The sequence below is a fragment of the Engraulis encrasicolus genome, chromosome 24 (assembly GCF_034702125.1).
Source record: "Engraulis encrasicolus isolate BLACKSEA-1 chromosome 24, IST_EnEncr_1.0, whole genome shotgun sequence".
In the NCBI taxonomy this organism is placed as follows: Eukaryota; Metazoa; Chordata; class Actinopteri; order Clupeiformes; family Engraulidae; genus Engraulis; species Engraulis encrasicolus.
The window spans coordinates 22,282,019-22,309,518 of NC_085880.1; the positions used below are offsets into that span (position 1 = coordinate 22,282,019).

The window sequence follows — 27,500 nt, forward strand, 5'->3', positions numbered from 1 at the left end:
CTGAATATCCATCTGTCAAATTGTGATAGATGACTTACCAATGTGTGTGTGTGTGTGTGTGTGTGTGTGTGTGTGTGTGTGTGTGTGTGTGTGTGTGTGTGTGTGTGTGTGTGTGTGTGTGTGTGTGTGTGTGTGTGTGTGTTTGGTTGTTAAGCAGGCAGATGCTGGTTCTCAGTAGGGGACAGTGTCAACACCTCAGGATATTTTGGTGTGTTTTGAGACGTGTGTGTGTGTGTGTGTGTGTGTGTGTGCGTGCGTGCGTGTGTGCGTGCGTGCGTGCGTGTGTGCGTGCGTGCGTGTGTGCGTGCGTGCGTGCGTGCATGTGTGTGAATTGTGCGCGTGAGAATGTGTGAGAGTGTGTCAAGTCAAAGTCACCTTTAATGTGAATAGTAGCAAAAATTGCATACAGAATTGGACCGATGTGTGCGCCTGTATGTGTTTGTGCCTGTGTGTGTGTGTCCATCCATCTTTCAGGGCAAGTGCCACTCATGCGAGGGTGACTGTCCCATCATGGGTCACTTTGCTGACACTTTCCCAATTCCAGAAGGCGTGAGCAAGATGAGATATTTCCTGACCACGGCCAAGGAGCCTCCTTTTGTCCGTAAGCAAGACACACGCACAAAATGAAAACAATGACATGTAATGGTGTAATGAAACTTATCCTTGATATTCCTTCTGCAGTATTCACTGACATGATGTGCATGTACTCACATTAGGTGATGATGTATTTAGCTGCCTGAAAATATCACCTGAGAATTTAAGGTTATAATTACCATGTCAGTGTAATTTGTTCAATTATTTTTTTAGTTAAATTGATTCATGTATATTTCTTTAAAGGTATGAGTATGTAGGAAGGTGGCCAGAGTAGACATTGCAACTCTCTCTTTGCAACTGTGCTACCCATTCCCAAATTTGATCTTTTCATTAATATTTACTGAGGAAATCCCCCTTTTTATGCATGAAAAAGTAATTTTCCCAGTCATAATGAATGCTTAGAAATTGGAAAATACACATGAAAACGATAGCATTTATGAATGGGCAGCATGAATTCTGGAATGCTAAACACATGACATAGTCTTTGCATATTCTCTACCTTTAAACAGCGCATGATACACTGTATAAGACGTACAGTAAGACTAAAATACCAGTGTAAGACTAAAAGGCCAGTGATTCTCAAACTGTGGGCCGGGGCCCGCTGTTGGGCCTTGAAAGTTTTACAAGTGGACCTTCAAACCGTTTTCTAAAAAGCTAAATAATATTTGTGAGTGTATCAATGTTGATTTATTTGAGTTGCATCGTTTATTGGGTCAGAGTTGGGCCCAAAAAAGTGACAACATTTTCAAGTGAGCCACAAGTTTGAGAATGTTGTGAACCCCTTGCCATAGGGCTTCCTTCAAAATATCAACTGTCTTTAATGTGTTGTGAATTTCAGGTTATGATTACCATGTCAACGTCACCATTGATGGCACCATGACCAATCCTGGCCTGTTCAACGTTGCCCTTCACGGTGACAAGGGCAACACCCGCCAGTACAGGATCTACATGTATGTACAGTCAAGCATTGTGCCTTTGTGTGTGTGTGTGTGTGTGTGTGTGTATGTGTATGTGTGTGTGTGTGTGTGTGTGTGTGTGTGTGTGTGTGTGTGTGTGTGTGTGTGTGTGTGTGTGCGCGCGCACATGACATATCCGACTGAATAAGCACATTGAGTATGACGTGCTATATAAATAGGATTTCATTGTTTAATTGATTGATTGATTGATGTATGTGTGTGTTTTTACACAGTGCTATTGGAGTAGTTCATATGTTCTGTGTATTTATCATTTTTTGTCACCAGTGGTTTCCTTCAGCCTGGTCACAGCTATGACAGTGAGATCGAGACTGAGGTGGACGTTGGGGAGATCACCCATGTCAAGTGGCTCTGGAACGACCACATCATCAACCCTCTGGCCAAATTTGGAGCCACGCGCATCGAAGTGACCAGATTCCGGGACAACAAGCAGTAAGTCCACACTCATTGGCTGGCTGAGCCTCCATCTTTGTTCTTATTGTCTGTCTGTCTGTCTGTCTGTCTGTCTGTCTGTCTGTCTGTCTGTCCGTCCGTCTGCCTGTGTGCTCCTACCAGCTTACTCACTTTGTTATGACTTTGCAATAGTTCTGGCCAATGTGGTAATCCTTTGCTATCGACTATCTTAGGGGTAAAGTCTGCTAGTAAGCCTATGGGTAATGTTGAGCCACTTTCAACCATCCTGTCATGCCATGACACATTTTCACCACTGGAGGGAAGCATGGCATCAGTGCAAAATCCATGCCACTTCCATGGTAGTGGAATATCTCTTCATGTCTGATCAGTTCTGTATCATATTGACAATTGTCAAATTGACAATCATCTTAGTTACAGAGTACATCCAGAGAGATGCCCCTTAACGTCTGCTCCAGTGCTTTCATGCTGTGTTGTTTAAAGTTTGGTCAATTTCAACATGCAGTTGTAATGCTCACACTACCCTGGACAGTGTGGACAGTCAGTGCCTGAGATTTTTTTTTCTTTTTCTTCAGCCGTTTCCGAGATCCTGGTCATTGTAATGGGGGCAGCTCTTTGTTTACATTTCATTTTTTTTAAAAATTTTATTCCCAAAAACATCCAAAAGGTTATAAAACATCAGCAGACAACTAGCAAACAGCAGTACCTTTTGGGAAAATATTTGGAGTTGGCCTATGTTTCATTTTTTTTAAATGTAAACAAACGCTGCCCCCATTAGAATTGCTCATATCTCGGAAAGGGCTGAGCCGAAAAATGTGGCATCACCAGGTACTGACAAGTCAAGGGTAGCGTGAGCAATACAACTGCATGTTGAAATTGACCAAACTGTCCCTTTAAGTTGCCGTTGTCTATTTCACACAATTTGAAAAGTTTAATGAAATTAACAATACATGAATTTTAGACCAGCACACACACACACACACACACACACACACACACACACACACACACACACACACACACACACACACACACACACACACACACACACACACACACACACACACACACACACACACACACACACACACAGAGAGAGACACACACACACACACACACACACACACACACACACACACACACACACACACACACACACACACACACACACACACACACACACACACACACACACACACACACACACTGCAGGCAGACAAACAAATAAGATGTGTTCTTCTCTTTCCCTTTCACCAGGTTTGCATTCTGTGGAGACGAGAGGCTGTATGAGAACGTTCTGCAGACCCTGAATCCCTGCCCTGCTAAGTAATACAGTACATATGAATTCACGTCATTAAAGACTCACTCCCTCAATGTCTCAAGTGCAATTGCAGTCTTATAAACTACACTGATGCCATTAAAGACCTCATTCTCACACATAATGTGTGGTTTTCCTCTTCAAGTCTAATGTCTCATGTGCTTCCTGCCTAAATCTCCCTAGCGAAAATACAGACAATAAAACACTACATGTACTATACTTAGCCTACTTAATAAGGAGGCACACTGGAGTATGCCTAGGCCAGGGCGAAGAGCAGATTGAAGCCAGTGTTGTAGGTGAGAATGGGTGCACAATTGTGCACACGTACTATATACAATGTACATATACTGTATATATATATAGGCCTACATACAAAGTTGTGTGAATTCAGCCTTCTCACACTGGTTCACATCAGTGAAAATCATCAAAACCACCTTTACACAGTCACATGCTATTTTGGTGCAATCATCGCTCTCATCATAGTCAGTTATTTGCTCATATCAACCCAGGCAGGCAGTGCAGTACAATCAAAAAGCGTCTCCTTGGAACAAGTGAAATGCCACAGACCCACTCCCCTCGGCTGCCATGGAACAAAGGCCGCCAAACCCTTTCGCTCCTCTGCTTTGGCAGGCCAAGCCTCATCATCGCTCTCCTAATGTTGTCGGAGCGAGTGTTTTTGTGCGTCGTTACACCCCCCCCCCACACACACACACAAATTGAAGCTAAATTATATGTTAAGATGGCCCTCCGCCCTGCCTCGTCTTTCGCTGACATCCAAAACCCAACCTAGCCAAAATTCTGCCCTAATGTGTCACATATATCTGTAATTTCAATGGCAGGCCTCGCGCGCGAGCATGCGCTCTCATTAATCTGTCCGCGTGCCTTTCATCGCCTTCGCCATGCAGCGCTGATTGCGCGTCATTGTTTTGGATTCATTTATTGGAATACTCACCCTGTAATCAATGTCACCTAAATAGTGCGGGGTAGAATAGGCGAGCTGCCATTTTCATCAGCATGCTAACAAAGTGCGTTTAGTGTTTGCCGCGCCGACTTTTCCTCAGCTCTCTCCCTCCATCAGATCCACACAATGCAGACAGATCAAACAAAGTCACACGGCTCTGGCACATAGCCGAACTACATTAGGGCATTAAATATGGAATTAAGTAGGCCTAGAGCAATTCTCTCTCTCTCTCTCTCTCTCTCTCTCTCTCTCTCTCTCTCTCTCTCTCTCTCTCTCTCTCTCTCTCTCTCTCTCTCCTCCCTCACGTGCGCACACACACACACACACACACACACACACACACACACACACACACACACACACACACACACACACACACACACACACACACACACACACACACACACACACACACGCACACACACTCTTCCATTCTTGCTGGTCCATTCAGTAGGACGACTAATGACAAAATAGCTCGGCTAATTCCTGCAATTACACTGGGATTGTCTGTGGGAATTTGCGAATGACAGCGTCTCATTTTGATCAGAATGCCATAGCCTGGAGGCTGGCTTTCTGCCGTACTAGATAGACAGGTCAAAGCATTAGCGTCGAAGTGGCAACACAAACCCAGACTTTCAAGATGCCACACAAAGGCAAGGTTAAAGACATGAAAGCAATTGAGTGTGGCAGATAGAAAAGTTCCTCTTTGTGCTAAACGGAGCCTATGGCGCCTTTTCACACACTTGGCACTGAAGGAGGCCACTCGGGGCAAATGCTATAGTGTGATTGCATAGACCTAGACACTGTATGTCTGTTGTTCAACATGAAGAAATGAAAGACGGCACTAATGTTTGTCACATCCAGTGCCTAAGCCAAGGCCACCTATAGATGATCTCAAAGCAAGAATAACAATAGCAATAGGATTTGTATAGCACATTATCATACATAACTGTCATTCAATGTGTTTGAGAGGAAAGAAAGAGAAGAGAGAAGAAAATATAGAAAGTAGAGAGTGTATTACGTATTATAAAGAGTAGATAATTAAACTTAACCAAAAGCAGATGTTTTTTAAATTTATTTTTTAAAACATGACACTGTTGGGGCAGTTCTGACTTGAGCAGGAAGCTGGTTCCAGCATTTGGCAGCATAGTGGCTAAATGCCATTTCACACTGTCTGGAGTTTACCCTTGGCACAACCAGTAGGGAAGACTCTTAAGACCTAAGACATCTTGGATAGGATGATATTGCTCTCTCGCATATCTGCAATAGGCCATTGAGTGCCTTATAGACAATCAGAACAGTTTTAAACTCAATTCTAAAGTTATATTATCTCTGTATTAGTTGCACGAATTTTGGGCGAGGCTTATACGCGGCTTATTGAAATAGTCAACTCTACAGGAAATAAAAGAATGTATTAATTTCCCTATATCCAGTTAAGATGATAAAACTTTAATCTTAGACATGTTCCTTAAGGTGCCAAAAAGCTGGTTTAGTTATGCTTTGATGTGAGTATTGAAATTGCAATTGTTCATCATCACACAAGTTTTTTGACTCAATACTTAATTGTTAGTGACTTGGATTCAAAGCACAGAATTTCTGTTGTCCATTCGCGTGTACAAGTTGAATAAACGAGGTCCCACAATCGATCCTTGTGGCACTCCATACTCCATACATAGCTATCAATAGAGACAAAGATGGTTTCTGTTATCTAAGTACGATTTGAACCATTGAAGAGCACTGAGAGCCCAATAGATTATAATTTATGTATTTGAATGTTATGATCAACTGCGTCAAATACAACACTTAGATCAAGTAAATTATAGGACAAGGACTAATACAAGGACAGCAGTTTTCCATTGTCTGTATTGAGTCCTATATCACTTAAGAACTTCATTAAAGCAGTTTCAGTTTCAGTACATGTATTCAGTGGAGACAACATTTTTCTTTCTGTAATGAAATAAGTCCTAAATCTGGTTGACTAGTACTAATACCATAGATTGCAACATTGAAGCTATTAATAGTAATCAATGCAGTAAAGTTGTGCCTTCCCAATTGGTCATTTTGGTCTTGAATAAACTGAACAATGTGCCTCAACATGTCCTCTTGAAATCACCGTGGCAACTCACCCCACACTGTTTTATTATGATCTGAAAGTTGCACCCCACTGCACCTCTTTTGTACACACAAGCAGAACCACCTCACACACAGGCTCACACGCACACAAGCAGAACCACCTCACACACAGGCTCACACGCACGCATGCAGAGCCACCTCACACATAGGCTCACACGCACGCACGCATGCACGCACACACACATGCACGCACACACACACAAGCGCACACGTGGATACACTGGTTTGCATGCTTGTTGGCTCTCTCTCTCTCTCTCTCTCTCTCTCTCTCTCTCTCTCTCTCTCTCTCTCTCTTGCTCTCTCTCTCACACAGACACACACACACACACACACACACACGCACACACTCTCCCCCCACGCATAGAAACACACACACACACACACACACACACACACACACACACACACACACACACACACACACACACACACACACACGCAAGCACAGACACATGTATGCACACACACACGCAGGGTATATTTAATATTAAAAAAGCAAACCTGCACTGCGCTGGGGTTGAGTGTCTCTTCATGGGTACTTATGTTAAAATAACACACACGCCCGCAATGATTGATTCAGAAGTGCTTGCGTTTAGTTTCATATTCACATTGTTGGATCACACAAACGAGTGCACTTGAGGTTTAGCGGTAATTGAAGGATTTGGATGATTAGGTAAAGCTATGTTAGTGCGACTAACTGGCAGGCAGAAAGAGCCTCCACAACATGTAGCTCCAGGCCTACTCATTCACTCACTCTGTTGGGGTCTGACTGAGTGCAAAAAAGGAGTTCCGTTGTCTACCCGTTTTTTTTTTTGTATCACTGGTCGTTGACCCCGAGTCAACTCACCTCCATTTACGTCAAAATCCTCCTAATGGCAGCACTTTTTGCTCACTATTGCGATCAATCATCATGGCAACTCAGGCGTAGATTCCAGGTGGTGGTACAGTCAGTGGTCTTCGGTATAGGCCCTCCTCACTGGCTGTCCATCCTACTTTAAACACGTAGCCCCTTAATGCACGCCGTACCACTGTAATAGTCACAAAAAAACCTTTACCATTGTACTACGCCACAATGACAGTATATAGGGCCTTTGGTAAAACATTACAACTTGTTCAATCACTGCCATTCTGGTAGCTGCTAATTTATAACAGGGGTCGTGTGTTACAGGGTTGGAGAATATTAATGAAGGAGGACACGTCGTTGTAGGCCTGTAAAGGTAAAATGTATTGTACTTGTACTGAACCGAACAGATCTGTACCACATCGAACAGTGCTGTATCGAAAGGTGACAGGCTACTCTGTTCATGTTTTTTACATTATGCTGCCACTACATGCAGTGGCTCATGCAGAACGCTGAGAGAGAATGCAAGAAAAAAACAGGTGTAGAGGCTTGTTCTTTGTGAGACCTTGAGAAAAGTGCTATTTCTTACACTGATGAAATCTTAGACCCAAAGTAGCAGTTTGAATGTATTTTCCTATTATATTAGGCTACTTTACTGAAAATGTACCGAAACCGCCACCCCAAAACCGAGGTACATACCGAACTGTGATTTTTGTATACCGTTACACCCCTACATCGTTGTAATGTGTGGTCTAATGCAGTGGTTCCCAACCTATGGGTCGGGAGTCAACCTATGGGTCGCCAAAGATCCACAGAGGGTCACAGAGCCATTTTGATTTTAAGGGGTTTAATTTTAAATACCATATATTGCCCATGTTGAATAAACGACCAAGAATTTAACTAATATATGCATAAAAGCAACAAAATATAAGTGCTAGGGCCTACATTAAACATTTATTCTATATTTGACCAAAGACAAATTGAGGAATAAAATGACTAAAATGAGTTTTCGCAAGAAACAGAGGGCATCATGTGTGCGCACTCGCGCGGTTGGGTCACCAAAGTTTACAATAGTAAAAACATGGATCCCTGAAGAAAAAGGGTGGAAACCTCTGTGTGACACACGCCTGCTACCACCCTTGAAGGCCAAAAATCAACTCACTAAAAAAATCAATGGTGGACTTCTCGCACTATTCATTTAATGCGTTCAGTAGAGTGACAGGTTATAAGGTCATAACGTAATGTAATGCAATGAAATGTAATGAATTGTAATGTAATGATAAGGATGAACACTGGCCTTACTTTTTCTGTTTTCAGTTGTGTGTGATTAGCAATTATTTGGATGATCCATCCCTGATAAAGCCTATTAAACGGAAACAAATCATATGAGACACTGATGGGGTGCATTCATGCTACCTTGCGTCCTCCACTTGTGCTTGTGGCCTCGCCCCGCCCCGCCTTCTGGCCCCACCTCCGTGGAGAAAACAATAACATTTCCCCACTGTCAGCCTAGCCAAAACAATTTTTGGGGGACTATTCTTCATTCACCATCCAGTTTGCAAATGAGGAAATGACTTTACAATTGAGCTTTTGCGAGATATGGAAATATATTGCTGTTGTCAGTGATGTCATCACGACATATTACTTCCTGGTACGAGGCCACAAGCACAAGTGGAGGACGCAAGGTTGCATATTGGAACGCACACACTGATGGTGTGCAGTTGCTACTTCCTCTACATCAGCCTGCCAGCTTTAGGGATGACGTAGCACGCACAGACACAAGATGGCACTGTTGCCTCTCAAATCCTCATCGCTGTCTAGTGCTTGAAATTGAACCATTGTTCAACTTCCAAGCCCAAAACTTGAATTCATCAAAAAGACACAGATACATGTTACCATTGCCAATGACCATGGATACCATAGACTTGGTAACCCTCTTTAAACTATGTATGCCCATATACTTTCAACGATGGTTGCCTGGAAGATGACAACTCACTTACAGTAAATGCTTCACACACATTGAGAGGTGGTGGAGCACACACTCTACGCCTATAAGCGTTTTGCAAGTCAATGCCATCTTCAGGGACAAAAAGGAATTCCAACGTACTTAGCTTTTAGCATATCCATCTGTAGTATTTTTTATTAGGCTTATACATTTATTGAGTGTTTTAACCTTTATTTGGACACAATAGTCTCCTTCATTGAACAGGTGAACAGGTGTGGTGTTGCATGGATGCTTCTTATTTGAACAAGGTACAGCAATGCTGCTTCAAAGACCCCTCATTAATTGTTTAATACATTTATTTTTTACAAATGTATCTGCTCATGGCCTCATTCTCCTTACAGTACGTTAATGTGCCTTCAAGCCAGAGAGCGTGACAGTTATGCTGAAATACCAATTAAATCGCATGACCAACTCCTTCATCATTGACATTAGGCAGGTAACAAGACACAGTAACCAAGAACATATACCAACACAGAGATCAGAGAGAGGCCCGTGACATTACATTTGAAATACATATAGCTTTTATTTCGATGACAGTTGGATGGTGGTTACTTGGCATTGGACATTGCAGTTACAGTTGTTCCTTTTTTATTTATTGTGCAAATGGCAAGAGCGGTAGACTAGTCAAACCAGAGGAGAGAAAGAGGAGAGGAGAGGAGCAGAAAAGTGGAGAGGAGAGAAGAGGAGAGGAGAGGGGGGAGAGGAGAGGGGAGGAGCAGAAAAGTGGAGAGGAGAGCAGAAAAGTGGAGAGGAGAGGAGAGGGGTGGAGAGGAGAGGATAGGAGAGAAAGAGGAGAGGAGAGGAGAGGAGAGGATAGGAGAGAACAAGGAGAGGAGAGGAGAGGAGCGGGGAGAAAGAGGAGAGAGGGGAGAGGGAAGGAGAGGAGGAAAGGAGAGGACAGGACAGGACAAAACAGGAGAGAAAGAGGAGAGAGGGTGATAAAATCAGTCAGGGGAGATTAGATGACAGACAAAGGGGATAGATAACAGATGACGAGATGGGTGAGTGTTTTTGGAGAAAAACAAAGAAGCCAGGAGAAGATGGGTGAAGACCAGAGTAGACATGAAAATAAAGAAGGTCCGCACACTGTATGCCTACACCTGACGAAGACCAGACTGGTCGAAATATTGTGTATAATAAAACTGGGAGCAGCAACAGTGTGCGGACCTTCTTTCTTTTCATGTTTAATCGTGTTAAAGTCTGGCACCTGTTTTATCTGGATGTGCGCGCTCTCCAAAACGCTACTGGAAAGACCAGAGTAGACAGGTGTGAATAAAAAGGACACCGTGAATGGAAGAGGGGTAAACGAACTACAGTAAGAGGAGAGAGGAGCTGAGAAAACAGGATGTGACAGAAATGGAGACATATGGATGGACATGAGAGGAAATAAAAGACAATCAGACCAAAGAGAAGAGGGACGTGAAAGAGGAGAAGATGAGAGGAAAAGGGAAAGAGAAAAGAAGAGAGGAGTCCTCTTCTCCACCACATTCCATACTTCAGAGGCAAAGCAAAGGTATAGTCAGGTGAAGCTCTCATCTAATCTAGCAAACACCACAAGATCCACATACAGAGGGCCTCACACCCCCATTCACCACTCCTGCTATGACAATGGGAAGATAGAAACACACAGTATACAACATGTGCTGAAGAACACTGTAGGAGTGGAAGGTTCTGCAAAGAACCTTCACTTGGATTGTGGGGCAACCTAAACATTCTCCATCTTATCTTGGAAGAACCCTGAGGTTCCTAAGAGAAGCTTTAGAGCTTCTTCCACAGTGGCAATCAAAGGCTTCCTCAAAGAACCTTTGGCTTCCTGCTGACTTCCCTGTGGAACCTCTGAATGAACCTTAGCGTTCTTCCAAGAACCAATTGGTCACATACTGTAGGCTCCTCTGAGAACTTAGTTCCTCTTAGAACCTCTAGGGTTCCTCGACCTTAACAATGGCAAACTGGAGGCTCTGTGGGGGACATATGATTTTTTACCATGAAGGTAGAACACAAAAAGGAAATCCTCAGCAGAAATAATTGTAAACACAATGCTTTTTATGTCATGTTTGTATATATGATTGACATTGCATTATTTAAGTACAAAGAAGCTCTACATGTAGTTTTTCAGGTGAAGAATAGTAGCTGCACAATAAAACATGGTCCACAGTATGCTAGAAAGAAAGAAAAATGAAAGGAAGAAAAGAAAAAAGAAATATAGGCCTAAATGAAGACAATAATGGCTTTTCCATTCCTGTTTCACCAGATTCCCTTCTTTAGTGGTGCTGTGCTCAGATACCTTCAAACCTCCTTGAGTCACACACACACACACACACATACATGCACGCACGCACGCACACACACACAAACACACACACACCTGGACATCGTGATGAGCTCAGGCCTCAGACAGACGTTGGGCAACCCTTAGTCAGGAGTCTCAGGGAAAAGAACCAGCCACCACAAATCTCACAAAGTCACGCTTACAGTAAAACCTGACCTTTGACCCCACTCTGACAGGCCTCGTTACTCAACACCATCTTCAAGGTCAAACCCCAAGGTCATGACCCATGCAGCTGTGGTGACTAAAGAATATCACTTCATCTTAAGGTCTACTGTTGGGTGAGGAAGCTATTTGGATGCTCAGCTGTTTATATGTGTGTGTGTGTGTGTGTGTGTGTGTGTGTGTGTGTGTGTGTGTGTGTGTGTGTGTGTGTGTGTGTGTGTGTGTGTGTGTGTGTGTGTGTGTGTGTGTGTGTGTGTGTGTGTGTGTGTGTGTAAGTGTGCTATTTTTTTAATTTTGTGTGCAACTGTGTGTGTAAGTGTCACTGCAAGTGAAACATGCACACATGCCTGTGCAGCGCTATTCCATAGCCTATCACTACTTGGAGCAGAGAGTGGGCGGAGACCTCGGTGGGCCTTGGGTGAATGGGGAAGGGCCTCCATTGACTTTGAAACCACAGTCCCACATTGCTTACAAAGCCACCAATCAAACAAAAGAAAAAGCAAAAACAAAAACAAAAATCAGAACAAAAAAAACAAAAAAATAAAATCCAATTCAAATAAATCCCATTTGCCAAAACCCCCCGTGTCCGAGAGTGAAGGGCGTGATTGATGGATAAAGTCTTAGTTGGTCACCCAGAGTGTGATTTTCATGCGAGCCGTGCATAGCCATGACACAGAGCTCAGGGACAAACACAGGAAATAGATTACACACATTTCCAAGCACACAGTCTCTCCTCTTTGTATTGGAAGCAACAGCAGGTTTAAAAAAGCAAGTTACTGGCACACTATCTAGTATTAGCCAATCAACAACAACAACAACAAAAAAATCAAGATCCTTTTTGCTTTTGCTTTTGAAAAGATTGCCTCCAAGCATTCAATGATATGACTTCAGGACAGGAAAACCAGTATTCCATTGGTCAAGAAACATCGTCCTGCCTTTTGGAATCCCCACATCCAATCACACTGCAGACTTTTTTTTTGGCAAGGGGGGTCTTTGGCAGCCATGCTTTTATCCAATTCCCAAGAAGCAAGAGGGATTCCATAAAGTGACACTGGAAAAATATTCAGGCACTAGTCCGATTATAGGATGATTATATTTGACATGGCCCTCTTAATGATATACCGATGATTGACTGGGTTCATGACATGTGTTGTCCAAAAGATGGAGTGTAACTATGTTGGAATAAATGTTTCCAGTAAACTTCAGAGTTGGATGCTGCAGCAGCGTTCTTCATTTTTATTTTCTGTTTTCTTTCTTTCTTTTATTTATTTATTTTTATTTGCTGTGCAACATGTATTTGTCAGTGTTTTTGTGGATCCAATCCTTGAGATATCGGTAAATCTTATGCACAGCAAACATTTGTCCATATTCTGCAGGAAAACTGTGAAAGCAATATAATAACAGTAATACATTTTTTAATAAGCATAGAGTCAGTATTGTAGATATAGAGGATAGAGCGAAAATCAGAAGAACTTAGAGCTTAGAGCATGATAGTGTTTCCGCCTGGATGCTGTTGAATTGATGAGACAGACAAACAGGTAGGCTAACCTGTCAAATTGCTCTGATAAGTGTAGCCTACTCTCCTATTGCTCGTAGATATGGTACAATAATGACTGGATTTTTTGCCGCCTGCGCCAACATCTTAGAATGAACCAAAACATAGAATCCCTCAATTAAAACCAGCAGAGACACAGCCATTCGTAATGTTAAGGGCAAAAGGTATTCAAGTGTTGCTTTTCTCTTAAAAAAAAAGCATGATTAGAGAGCCACATACAGTATAGGCATCACACATTCACACACTTTCACGTTCTTTTTTCTCTTCATCCTTTTCTCACACCTTCGTTTTTTGTGTGTGTGTGTCTTCTAGTATGACTGAGCTGGTGAGAGTGTTGAGGGGAGTGCATTGAGCACGCATGCACGCACACACACACACGCGCGCACGCACACACACGCACACACAAAGCATACAAGGGCAGGGCATGCAGTGCACACACACACAGGTCACTCCTGCACACAGTCACACAATTCCTGTGTCTGCTTGCTTACTAAGCTGCTAAAATAACTTCACTAAAAACCTGTACAATATTTCTTTTAAATACTGTATATACAGAAATGAACAAACACACTTCGAACATGACCGGTTCACTTAAGGATGCTTGTCCTACGCTGCATTCACTTGAAAAGACAGAGAGAAAAAAAAATCTCGCCGGCTTCTCTCCTTCATTCACTCATTCATTCATTCATTCATTCATTCATTCATTCATTCATTCATTCATTCATTCATTCACGCATTCTTTCACAAAAACGGGAGCACACAGACGCAGGCCTGTGAAGAACAGCGAGCGTATTAGCCATGGCTTTCTCATATGGTTCACTAGTCTGCACACAAAGCTACAAGCAGCAGGTCCTATTGTTTCCCACGATGACGGCATTGGCTTGATGCAGCGCGATATAAAGGCCTTCACATTCAAGGATTTCTTTTCTTTTTTTTCTCTTTTTTTAAAAAAAAAGAAAATCTTTTAATGCAGCAATGAGTGAATGCTGTGGAATGCCGTAAAGAGTTTGGTGAGGAATGCGATGGAAACGAAGAGTACTGTATCCTATATGGCTCATCAGGCCAAAGAATAGCCAAGAACGGTTAAGATCATCACACACAACGTAAGCCTGAAGACTGTGTAGGATAATCTGTTGAACAAAAGGTGTTCAGAAAATGTGGCATGACGCTGAACAGACAGTGTGACAGAAATGTCTCGTTTTCTTTTTTGAGGAGAGAATGGAAAGTAAAATTCTAATGCACACAATGCATTTGGACTTGGTCATATGGAGCAACAGACTAAAATGTTTCAATGTGTACTGTAGGCCTATACAAAGCCCTTGTAAGACTGGGACTGCCTACAAGACTATGGGGTGGCACAGTGGAACATGCAGAGCTTGTTTGAAACAGGGTCAAGTACTCTGTGCTCATACACAGACACACTCACATAGTCACGTGCACACACACACACACACACACACACACACACACACACACACACACACACACACACACACACACACACACACACACACACACACACACACACACACACACACACACACACACACACACACACAGCATTATGGATGTGCCGCAAGCACCTAGAGTTGTGTAGGCACGTCTAGTGTTGCACACTGACCACACTTTGAACTCATGAGTGGGAAGAGCGCTGAACATAATAATAACATGGGCTCATCATAAACGTAGCTTACTGTAAAAAATCCACAAAGATGAATCCATTTGTTCCCCTAAAATATGTGTTTCACATGAAGTGTGTGTGTGTGTGTGTGTGTGTGTGTGTGTGTGTGTGTGTGTGTGTGTGTGTGTGTGTGTGTGTGTGTGTGTGTGTGTGTGTGTGTGTGTGTGTCTGTGTGTGTGTGTGTGTGTGAGAGAGAGAGAGGGGGGGGGGGCAGCAAAGGACAGAACAATAGAATATAATAGAATAAAATAGAATAGAATAGAATAGAATAGAATAGAATAGAATAGAATAGAATAGAATAGAATAGAATAGAATATGTAGAATAGAATAGAAACCGAACAGAAATGATCACTAATAGAATGGATCACTAACAGATAGAAGACAGATTTTTCTGTATCCAGAGGCATATGCCTACAGTTCGGGATCCAATGAAGTGGTAGAGGACTGGGCCTCTTAAAACTACATCTTTAAACTTAGCTTGTAACCACAACAGTCTGAAATGTGATTATAGCTCTGTGTGTGTGTGTGTGTGTGTGTGTGTGTGTGTGTGTGTGCGTGTGTGTGTGTGTGTGTGTGTGTGTGTGTGTGTGTGTGTGTGTGTGTGTGTGTGTGTGTGTGTGTGTGTGTGTCTGTGTGTGTCTGTGTGTGTGTGTGTTTATTTTATTTGTAGCCTACACAGTAGCAGATGAATTGGTCATCACTTAAAAGGGGTATGCCACTATTTTGGGGCTGAATACGGTTAAAATAGTTGCCCTGGGTTTAAAAAGGTGGCAAAGTGTCTTATTTTTCACGTTAGGCATTGTCTTGTTTTAAGGAGGGAGTAAGTATCTAAGCTAGTGAGAGTCAATGGATCACACATGCTACAGTGATCCATTGACTTTCACTAGCTTAGCTTCATAATCCCTCTTTTAACTTGTCTTAAAACAACGCCTAACATGAAAAATAAGACACTTGACCACCTTTATAAACCCTGGCCAACGATTTGGGAGGTGGGAGTAGTTTAGTCCACAGCTCCTGACCGTTGTTGTTATTATCTGAACCAGATAAGAGCACACTACAGTATATTTACAGTAGGTGCACGATAAATACTGACACACCTCCAATGACATACTGCAGGGGCATTCATTCATCCTCAGCTATTTCAAGTGGAGAGTCTGACTCTGGAGACTGCCCGTCTGCCTGACGTCTGTTTGACTCCCCACACTCCCTCACGCGCCCCACCCTACGCTGACAGTAGCTGACATGACATCACACCTGTCGACTGTACTGCAATTTCATTGGTCCATCTCCTGGTGTGACCAGGATTGAGTTGCCATGGTGACGCCCAGTCACAGCTGCAGATCTCAGCTTGTGGCCGACCTCACTCAAACGCAGTGGGTAAGAAGGAGGAAAAGAGAGACATACAGAGAGGACACAGAAAGATAAACAGAACCGAATTATGGAGATAGAAAGAAAGACACTGGTGGAATGGAGGTAAAAAAAAAGAGTCCAGATGTGTGAGCACATTCAGGGACCTGAAAGAGTTGCAGCAACTACCGCTCTTCTGACAGTCATCAAAACAGTTGTTTTGAAAAACTGTGTTTGAGAACTGCTTAAGAATAAATTCATGTGAAAATGGCCCATCATTTTTTTTTAAATGACACAACAACTAACAGACAGAAGAAGAAGAGAGAGAGAGAGAGGGAGAGAGAGAGAGAGAGAGAGAGAGAGAGAGAGAGAGAGAGAGAGAGAGAGTTACAGGACACGTGGAAAGATGGAGTGAAGGAGGCATTAAGAGAGTTTCTATTGTCTAGCATCAAGTCCTCGATGGGACGTTAAGATGGTGTGAGAATCCAGTGATCCAGTCCAGGAAAGATGTCCTTCCTGATAAAATAAAACCAGATATCTACAGTAAATATGAGTATGCTACTGACTGGTTTGACATTCAATCAACTATCCCTTTTTGAAGAAAAGTGTGTGTGCCTGTGTGTGTGCCAATGTGTGTATGTGATATGCGTCTTAATGCGTGTGAATTTGTGCATGTGATATGCAGGTGAATGTATGTGTGTGTGTGTGTGTGTGTGTGTGTGTGTGTGTGTGTGTGTGTGTGTGTGTGTGTGTGTGTGTGTGTGTGTGTGTGTGTGTGTGTGTGTGTGTGGCTGGATGAGTGGAATCCAGAGAGGAACTGGTGGAGCTGATGAGGGGAAGGAGCTTCACATGATAATTGTGTTCTAGAACTCAGTTACCCATAATCCCTTTCACCCATACATGTATTTCCTCCCCTGACTAAACACCACCCCCATTTTCATTTCCATATTTTTGTAGTTTTCCTCACATGCTGCTGCTGTGGCGGCTGATGTAGTAGTAGTAATAGTAGTAATAGTAATAGTAAGTAAGTTAGGTACAGTGCGTCTGGGTTGGTGGTGGAGGTTTAGAGGTGTGTCTGGGGTGTGTCTACTGGCTGAGAAAGTCAATGGCGGCCTTGACGCTGCGCGAGGTGCTGACGTCCACGGCCATGGCGCGGATCTCCGTGTCGCCAAACTGCATGAGCGTCTGGATCTCGCGGCGCGTGATGCCGCCCCCCGGTGGCGGCGGCGGGGGCTCGGTGCCGCTCAGGTCCAGCCGCAGCGAGCCGCACTTGCGCACGCCGGCGTCGGTGATGAAGCCCGGGCCCTCCTTCTCGCTGCAGTAGATGTGGATGACGATGACCTGCTGCGAGGGCTTGGCCGGCGTGTAGCTCCGCTTGACCGTCTCGCCGAGCGCCACCGACTGGTCGGCCGCGATGAAGGTGTCGAAGACGTCGGTGCACCAGCGCGTGCCCTCTTTCACCAGCAGCTTGTCGGACGGGTGCTTGCCGTCCACCCAGCGGTTGAGCACGCCCACGCCGTAGGTGAGGGGCGAGCGGCGCACCTTGATGACGCCCGGGTCCAGGCCGAAGAGCACGGCGCCCTTGAGGATGGTGAGGCCCACGTCGTGCGGGATGATGATGCGGCTGCGGCCCTGGAGCATGTCCTGCACCGCGCGCTGCAGCAGCGGGGACTCGGCGAAGCCCCCGACCAGGAACAGGAACTTGATATCCGTCACCTCCGGGCGGTCAAACAGCTCGACTGAGAGAGAGAGAGAGAGAGCGAGAGAGAGAGAGAGAGAGAGAGAGAGAGAGAGAGAGAGAGAGAGAGAGAGAGAGAGATAGGCAAAATCAAAGAGAGGGATTTTACTAAGAGTATAGGTACATTACACAACATTTTACGCTCAGCTTGACTGAGAGAGAGAGGGACAAAATCAAAGAGAGGGATTTTGCTAAGAGTACACATTACACAACATTTCACGGTAAAACAGCTGGACTGAGAGAGAGAGAGAGAGAGAGAGAGAGATAGGCAAAATCAAAGAGAGGGATTTTACTATAGGTACATTATAGTATAGTATAGTATAGTATAGTATAGTATATACAGAGTATAGGTACATTACACAACATTTTACGGTCAAACAGCTCGACTGAGAGAGAGAGGGACAAAATCAAAGAGAGGGATTTTGCTAAGAGTACACATTACACAACATTTTACGGTCAAACTGCTCGACTGAGAGAGAGAGAGATGGGCAAAATCAGAGAGAGATATAAACACAACATTTTACGATCACACAGCTCGGCTGAGGAAAATCAAAGAGAGACTTTTTACTGAGGTTAAAGTGTTGCACCCTTGAACAGCTTGGCTGAGTGAGAAAACGGCAGAATAAGAGAGATACTTTTTGCTAAGAGAAATAGTAAAATGAGCGCAGAGGAGGAGGAAGGGGGTCAAGAGAACAGAGGACAATGAAAGGAAAGAAAAAAGCAAAGAGGACAGAAAAGACCATGAGAAAGGACAGGAGAGGAGAAGAAGCAAGGACAAAAAGGAGAGGAGAGGAGAGGAGAGGACAGCAGGACCAATGACAGGAAAAGAGAGAAGGAAAAGAGGACATGAGGGAGGTGATGAGAAAGGGGAAGTAGTACAATTTAAAAAACAGATGTAGGTAGACGTGCATTTAAAAAGCTAAGAACAATGTAAAAAGGGAAAAAAATCTAGCTGGCACATACTGTACATACCGTCACTGTCCACCAAGTGTGACACAGTTCCCAGTATGGTGTGTGTAGGTGTATGTATGGTGTGTGCACACAATCACACTACAGTGACATAACTCTGGTCTGTGTTAAAGTACTTTGTGTTTCACTTACTCTGAGCCTTGATTTCACAGAGTAACTCTCTCTCTCTCACACACACACACACACACACACACACACACACACACACACACACACACACACACACACACACACACACACACACACACACACACACACACACACACACACACACACACACACACACACACACACGCACGCATACATGCACGCACACAGACGCACACACTAGAGGCCAAGTCTGAGTGACCTAGATTTACCCCGCCCCAAAACTCCATGCATAATTTAGATCATTTATTTTAGGAGGAAGAATTGAAGAGAAGGACATGGGATGAGAAGAGAGGGGGAGAGAAATGAAACGAGAGGAGGAGAAACTGAGAAGGGAATGTCAGTAAGAGAGAGAGAGAGAGAGAGAGAGAGAGAGAGAGAGAGAGAGAGAGAGAGAGAGAGAGAGAGAGAGAGAGAGAGAGAGCATGTGGAAGAGAAAGAAAAGGAAGAAAAAGAAAGAATGAGTGAGGGAAAGAGAAAAAGAAAGAGTGAGTGAGGGAGGGAGAAAACCCATGAGTGCTGTTCATGTCCCGAACAACTCCACTGGGAATAAACCTCTCCACTATTATGTCACTCTTTCCATCACACACACACACACACACTCACACACGCGCATGCACGCACACACGCACACACACACACACACGCACACACACGCGCACACACGCACACACACACACACACACTTACAAATACACAGACAGATCTTTATTTTGTGAGGTGAATATGACAGTATAGGAGTCTAAGTGCTGCTTATTGTAACATGTGCATGGAGAAGGTATTCAGTTATCTGTTGACTTCAGTTAGAGTGCATGAACTCTGCTCGTACACAACACAAGGACAACATATTCAGGCCAGTGTATTTAATAGTAATGACCCCCATTTCCCCCTCTGTATTTCTATGCACGCGTATGCACACACACGTGTGCACATAAACACACGCACGCCCGCGCAAACACGCTTGCACGCATCTACGAGTATGCAAACACCCACACACTGGTTATTTGACGTTATGAACATATTGTTGTATTATTGGTGTGTTTCATACAACACAGTACCAGGTATGAGGTATTTGATGCTACATGCTTGGTCAAATGGTGCGGGACTGATAATGACTAATGCTGTAAATACATAAGAGTGAATTAAAACAGTACTCCCGAAATTCAGTGCTACTTTCTGACAGCTGAACAGTCAGCAGGGTGTAGCAGCAAATCAAATTGGTTGAAACATTTGTGTCCTTGACTTCGCCGCCTGTGGGTGGTGATTTTTTTCCCGTTTGCACAGGACTTAACTTGCCTTCAGCTTGCTTTGCTTCCTCCATGGACATCGACAGAGGATTTTTTTTGCCAATTGGCTTGCCTGTGTTATATGGTGAGAGGGTGTTAGTGTGCAGTACTTACCGAGGTAGTGGATGATGTGGTCGATGGTGGGCTTGAAGAGGGCATTCATGGCATCGGGACTCATCCTCAGCATACCCTGAGATGACCACTTCACAAAGTCCACACTGGAGAGAGAGAGAGAGAGAGAGAGAGAGAGAGAGAGAGAGAGAGAGACCTTTAAAAAGCCTTTTATTAACACCATTCAGCCATCATTGGCACAGTACAGCCACTGCTCAAAAGCAGACCAACACCCCCCCTATATGTTCACAATCAGCTCTCCGTCCCCCCCAACCTCACACAACACCCCCCCACACACCAAACGTTTGAAAATTTCTCCAAATCATTGACCAAGTGATAATACATGTATTCCACCTTGATGCGACTTTTCACCATTCCCAAGAAACCCTCTAAGGGGTCTACATACACCAGGTTCAGCATTTTCTGCTTGCGGGTCAGCCAAATGGCCAACTTTGCCATGCCTAATAGAAAATTTACCAGACAGACCTCCTTCTTGACAGGGAGGGAGAGAGAGAGAGAGAGAGAGAGAGAGAGAGAGAGAGAGAGAGAGAGAGAGAGAGAGAGAGAGAGAGAGAGAGAGAGAGAGAGAGAGAGCGATCGGGAGAAACGGTGATAGAGAAAGACAGAAAGGGAGGATGGAGAATGAGGAGGACACAGGGATTTAATGTTCAAAACACTTTCTTATGATATTACATGGTTACAACAATACACATATACTGTACATTTGTGTGCCTGGTATCATCAAAGGTACTTTACCACATAGTAATTAATATCGAGAGAAGTCATGGTGAATAGACCTTTTTCTAAATTCACTGTGTACCAATAAGCAAGACTCCCTTAAGTGCAAGCTGCAAAGGCTGGTTCACAAATTACATGTTGCATGAGTGGGCAGATGAAAGAGACTGCCTTCCAGGACTGCTACGCATTGGACCCAGACCCCCGAAAAACTCTCAAATGACGCCGTCAATACTACCAGCCGGCCCCAAGCCAGCATCATATATTTACCATTGATTCCCAATGCAGGAAGCAGTAGCGCACGCTAACTCAGATGAGACCGCGCTGAGTCACTGAGCTTTCTCCATGGGTCCTAATGGCTAGCGTGATCCGATTCCTACTCCTACTCTGCTCCAAGGGGGGATGCAGTGAAAGATGGCTGTGTCATCACCAGGCTACCACCAGACAGATCGGCTACTCTGCGGTGTGGGGTTGGATTGGGTTCCTCTGGCCCATATCTCCTAACAGATGGCTTCCCAGAGCAGGGACAGATAGCTGAGCCACGGTGGGTACAGTAGGAGGCTATAGGCTCTACCAGTAAAGCACGAGGCCCTTGGGGAGGGGGCTCAGACAGATACACTAGTAGTAGATTAGAGTAGAGTAGAGTAAGCAGACAGGAAGACAAACAGAGAGATGCAAGGGTACCGATAGCAAAAGTGGGACAGTCACTGGGGTCCAAAAACTAAGTGGAGCCAATCAGGTGTCTGGAATCGTATTTCTACCTGAGGAGGACATTTGGTGCTGAAGGAAAGGACAGAGATCTCAGATTTTCAATTCAATGTATTCACTGACAAATGTTTCAGGCCCTTTCCCAGTATACTGTATAATCGTGTGCAAGTTCATTGGACAAATGAGACACTCTAACCCCTTGGTGGGACAGCTAAGTACACTAGAGGGCATTGAGGCCACTAATGACAGAGCCACTACTGCAGCTAAGGGGCGACAGACGGTGATGTCATTCATGGTGATGTCAAACGGGCGGTGAGATCAATGGGCACAGCTGCCTGCTACAGTGTCACCTCTGGGCATTGGAGAGTGGGTGGAGCGAGGAGGGCATTTCCAATGCCAGTAATGCTTAGTTCAATAACACATAAAAAAAGAACAATCCATAGTGAGAACATGCTGGACTCTACATACACTACATGTAGGTGTACCAGGACTCTCACTCTTTACTAGTGGTGTGGATTGGCACTGCCCTCACGATCCAATTCGATCACGATTTGGGAGGTAGCGATTCGATTCGATTCGATTCTATGCGATCCGATCCGATTCAATTCTACAATGGATTGCGATGCATTACATTTCTATTGAAAGCAAAGCAAATGCTTAATCAGTCATGATGAGGCAATACAAGTAGTCAGATATTGAGCAACAATTTATTAACTGTTTTCTTTATCAGTCTGTATCAGTCTTGCAATGTTTTGAAGTGCTTTTATTTAATTTAACATTCATTTGCTCCCGAAATATCCATGGAAGCAATTGAAATTTAAAAAAATTGCCGGATCGATTCTGGAACTTGCCGGATCGATTCTGGATCGTCCATGCCCCGCCTTGGATTGCATCGCCGAATTGATCATTGTTGACACCACTACTCTGTACTGAACACAGGCGAAGGAACCTTCAACATGAACATAACATGAAGGTGGTTCATTGGTTGGTTGAACATCACTTAGGCCTACTACATCCAGCTACGTTCTCCGGTTCTCCTTAATCAGCACTACGTATTATCTATTGCTGCGAATGGTACTGTCAGCTTGGGCAGTCAGGGACCTTACACTAGATCAGGGGATTCCAAACTTTACCATGACAAGGACCCCCATTTACCAAGACATTCCAGCCAAGGCCCCCCTTACATGGATAATGTGACGCTATTTTTCTGTGCACCCCCTTTCACAACCTTAATATACGTGGATCTGTATATAGTGATAGTAGCTAAATTCAAAGATGCTATAGATTATTATAATGCTGTTGAGAATCTTTTTTTGCTTTTTTGGTTTATTTTGTTTTGTTTACATTAGTTATTCAGTTGTTTAAATTATTCACTTAATTGCGCTATACTTTTTCCTGCCATCCTGCCACGGACCTCCTAGCACCCCCTCGCGGCCCCCGGCCCCCACTTTGAAAACCCTTGCACTAGATCATTAGACCATATCCTCTACTGCAGTTTAAAAAACTAATGAGGGAGTGCTGGAGCATGTCCTCCCTGGCCACGTGGGAGACCGTAACGAGGCCGTCAGGGCAGAAGCAGACTAAGTGCTTCTGCAGACCTCAGAGGCATCACCCCATGACCCTGTTCAGCTGACCACCACAGGGAGATACAGAGAGGAGCGAGCCAGATAACTGCTCACCTAATGAAACCTCGTGATGAACGTATGCACTGACAGAAGTGATGGCTTCCGCAGTGGGAACAGATGAGCTGTATGTCATAGGCCATTCAAATGCATGGAGTTGGAAAAACTAGCAAACTGGTAGAGCTAGCTGAAAAAGTATCTGAACAAGAGTCTGACGGGAGAGAAGGGGACATGAGCTAACCCTGGTACAGACATTTGAACATATGGTAATAAAACCATACCTGACTTTAGTACAGACAGGATACGTTTTGATGATTTGAATATTTGAATCAAAGATCGTTTTTGTAGGGACAAGAGAAGATGAGAGCAAATGACATCCTTGATGATGTACAGAAGCTAACTGCAATTCCTCCCTGTTGTTTCATCTTTCTTCTTCTACATAGCGTCAGTGCCTCATCCCTCCTTCTACTGTCAAATTTCCCTTCCTGTTCGTTCGTTTATTGATTCATTTATTGATTCATTTATTGATTGATTCCTTCATTCATTGATTTATGTGTTTATTAATTTGTACTGTCTCTCCACACACTTTACTCATTCTCACTTTCTTTCTCATTCTCACTCTTAATAATCTCTGAAGGATAAGGGATGATTGATGTTGGGCACACATTATAAATGTGGCCCATTTCTTATGTCATATTTGATCAAATTTGTGTAACCATGCAAGTTTGTTATGTATGTTTTTTGGTATGGGCATCCTCTCCCCCACAACATCCATTCATCCAAGGCTGCTCCCCACTCACTTGCTCTTGCGGAGTGCGTGCTCCACGCTGTGTCCGCGAAACCTCTTGTAGTAGTCGATGAAGGAGAAGGGGAGGTTGATGTTGAGCGGGTTGGTCCGTTCCGGCGCCGCGGCCCTCTTGCGCGACTCGAAGGCAATCATCAGGTCAACCCAGGCTGCTGGACGCTTGATCTTGAACTGGTCAATGAAGTCCTGGCCAAAGATCTTGCACAGGAGCTTCTCAAACTCGTAGTCGATACCTATGGAGCCATGCGGGCCTCCTGGGATAGGGAGAGCAAGAGCGAGAGCGAGAGCGAGAGCGAGAGCGAGAGAGACAGAGAGAGAGAGAGAGAGAGAGAGAGAGAGAGAGAGAGAGAGAGAGAGAGAGAGAGAGTGTAATTTAAGTTGTGGAATGTGTTGGAAAAAGCAGCACTGACAACAATGAACTGGGGAACACATGGGATATCCTATTGATGACATACACAACTTGATTGAGTTCAACTCATGTGAGAGGTGTGCACCCTGAAATAACACATAGCCTCGTTGTGCAGATGGGTCTGACAGCGGGACCGTTCGGTCTTTGCTGAAAACACGCAACATCATAACAACATTGTAATGACATTACTGAGATGCGTAAGTAACAGATTAATAAGACTTGGACATTACAATTTTCCTGACAGTAAGGTAATAATAACATCTGCCCAAAGGGATGGCGAGTAATATCCAGCCACCTGTAACCGATAAACTCACCTGATGCCTTGTAGAGTTCCTTCAGGTGCCCCTCAGGCATGCGGATCTGATGAACCGTGAGGTCCACCGTGCCACCACCACAGTCCACCACCACATAGCGGTCACCTGTGGAGATTCAGTAGGCGTAGAGATCATTTAGAGGTCATCAGGAACTACTGCACATGCATGCATCTGTTGCCCACAGACCGCGTCCACCATGTGTTACGTTAAAAGTAATACTACATACAGTATGCATGTGTTTGTTTTGTTATTATCACATGACATCAGGTGTCTAAGTGTGTGTGTGTATGTCCACTACTGTACATCTCGGTCACCAGTGTAGATTCAGTCAGGGTACTTGTCATTTTGTGGGTAGAAAAAGGTAGACATTGCAGAACACGGCATTAGGTGTCTACAGTAAGTGTGTGCGTTCGAAGAGGGGTATTGTGTGTCAACAAGCCAGACTTCCCTCAACAAGGATGCTTGCAAGCGAATGATGACATATCGTATGTATACATGGTGGTTGAACATAGTGGAATACATTTTTGAAGGAATGAGACGCCATCCAAGACTGTGAGCCTCGAGGCACGAGGACAGAGGAGCGATATTGAAATGGAGCCACACTCTGACTGAGGCCTCTGCAGCCTGCAGCCTGCTTCTGGAAGTTTCTCCTGAGAACGCCAGGCTGAGAGCGCTGGGCTGCTGCAGTGAGAGGAGGCGATGTACTTGTACACTGTGACTCTGCGCGACTGTCTCTCGGCTAATGGGGTGTGTGTGTGTGTGTGTGTGTGTGTGTGTGTGTGTGTGTGTGTGTGTGTGTGTGTGTGTGTGTGTGTGTGTGTGTGTGTGTGTGTGTGTGTGTGTGTGTGTGACTAGGAGTCAGCATTTCAAACAGAGACAGAGAGAGAGAGAGAGAGAGAGAGAGAGAGAGAGAGAGAGAGAGAGAGAGAGAGAGAGAGAGAGAGAGAGAGAGAGAGAGAGAGGGAAACGGAGGATGAAAGAAGAGGAGAAAAGGGTGAGGGAGTGGGGGAAGTGAGAGAGAGAGAGAGAGAGAGAGAGAGAGAGAGAGAGAGAGAGAGAGAGAGAGAGAGAGAGAGAGAGAGTTGGAAATGGAGGAAGAAAGAAGAGGAGAAAAGGGTGATGGAGAGGGTAAAGTGAGAGGGAGAGAGAGAGAGAGAGAGAGAGAGAGAGAGAGATACAGTAGAAGAGAGAGAAGAGAGAGAGAGAGAGAGAGAGAGAGAGAGAGAGAGAGAGAGAGAAGAGAGATACAGTAGAAGAGAGAGAAGAGAGAGGAAGAGAGAGAGAGAGAGTTTCTCTGAGTGAGTGTACTGCATTTGCTGCAGTGAGTGAGGTGATGTGCTAGAGCTACAGCATGACTCAGCTCCAGTCAGCGCAGTTGGCAACTACAGTACTATCAATGGGGATTAGGAGAGAGAGAGAGAGAGTGTGTGTGTATGTGTGTGTGTGTATGCCTGTGCGTGCGTGTGCTCGAGTGTCTGTGCCTGTGTGTGTGTGTGTCTGTGTGCGTGCGTGTGTGTGTGTGTGCGTGTGTGCGTTCGCATGTCTGTGCTTGTGTCTGTGCCTTTGTGTGTGTGTGTGTGTGTGTGTGTGTGTGTGTGTGTGTGTGTGTGTGTGTGTGTGTGTGTGTGTGTGTGTGTGTGTGTGTGTGTGTGTGTGTGTGTGTGTGCGTGCGTGCGTGTTGCGTGCCTGTGCCTGTGTGCGTATGTGTGTGTGTGCATTAAGGTCTGTGTAAACTTAAAGTACATTCATCTGCTATCCATGGACAGTGTCCACCATGTGTTGTGTTAATGTGTAATACATACGTATGCATGTGTTGTTTGTTTTGCATAATAATCTGAGTAGGTCTGAAGTGTGAGTACACTACAGTAAAAGGGGAGGTTAAAGGGGAATGAGGGGCTTCTAGCTCCGCATATGTACTTGAAGTAACTTTCATTTGGTTTGTGTGCTTGGAGTGTATGTGTTTTGAACACAATGTTGAACTTTTACTTATTTATCACGCACACATGCACACATGCATGCACGCACACACACACACACGCACCTCTGCTATATTAATTGCATTAGTCCCACTGTCCTAGAGTGTGCAAACTCCAGATGTCAGGAGGGAGAAGGGTGCATGGCCATAACTGAGGTGTGTGTATGTGTTCGTGCGTATTCACTTAATTGCACTATACTTTTTGTGTGTGTGTGGGGGGGGGGGGGTGTCTGCAGTCCCCACAGGCCTTTAGCTGCAGTGTGATGTTCGGAGCTGTCTCTGTGACTGCAAATTAATGTACAAAATAAAGTTACAACATCTTCTTGCTGCTTTTCATCTTTAAAACCACTGTAGCATCTGAAGAGTTAAG

General features: G+C 44.4%; 2 protein-coding genes across 4 annotated transcripts in view; one reads left to right on the plus strand and one right to left on the minus strand.

Annotated features, from left to right (window-relative positions):
• The window catches only part of LOC134441732 (pancreatic triacylglycerol lipase-like), a 17,752-nt gene extending 14,354 nt beyond the window's left edge, over positions 1–3,398 (plus strand). The window contains exons 10-13 of the mRNA XM_063192124.1: positions 475–601; positions 1,433–1,544; positions 1,836–2,000; positions 3,237–3,398. Of these exons, the coding sequence (XP_063048194.1) occupies positions 475–601; positions 1,433–1,544; positions 1,836–2,000; positions 3,237–3,309 (477 nt within the window). The 3' untranslated portion in view covers positions 3,310–3,398. The remainder of the gene's footprint in view (positions 1–474; positions 602–1,432; positions 1,545–1,835; positions 2,001–3,236) is intronic.
• Positions 3,399–17,106: 13,708 nt separating this feature from the next.
• hspa12a (heat shock protein 12A) overlaps positions 17,107–27,500 on the minus strand; it is an 84,958-nt gene continuing 74,564 nt past the window's right edge. For all 3 annotated transcript variants that reach the window (XM_063192275.1, XM_063192276.1, XM_063192273.1), the window contains 4 exons: positions 25,156–25,260; positions 24,428–24,686; positions 20,566–20,669; positions 17,107–18,050 (listed from right to left, as the gene is read on the minus strand). In XM_063192275.1, the coding sequence (XP_063048345.1) occupies positions 17,398–18,050; positions 20,566–20,669; positions 24,428–24,686; positions 25,156–25,260 (1,121 nt within the window). In that variant the 3' untranslated portion in view covers positions 17,107–17,397. The remainder of the gene's footprint in view (positions 18,051–20,565; positions 20,670–24,427; positions 24,687–25,155; positions 25,261–27,500) is intronic.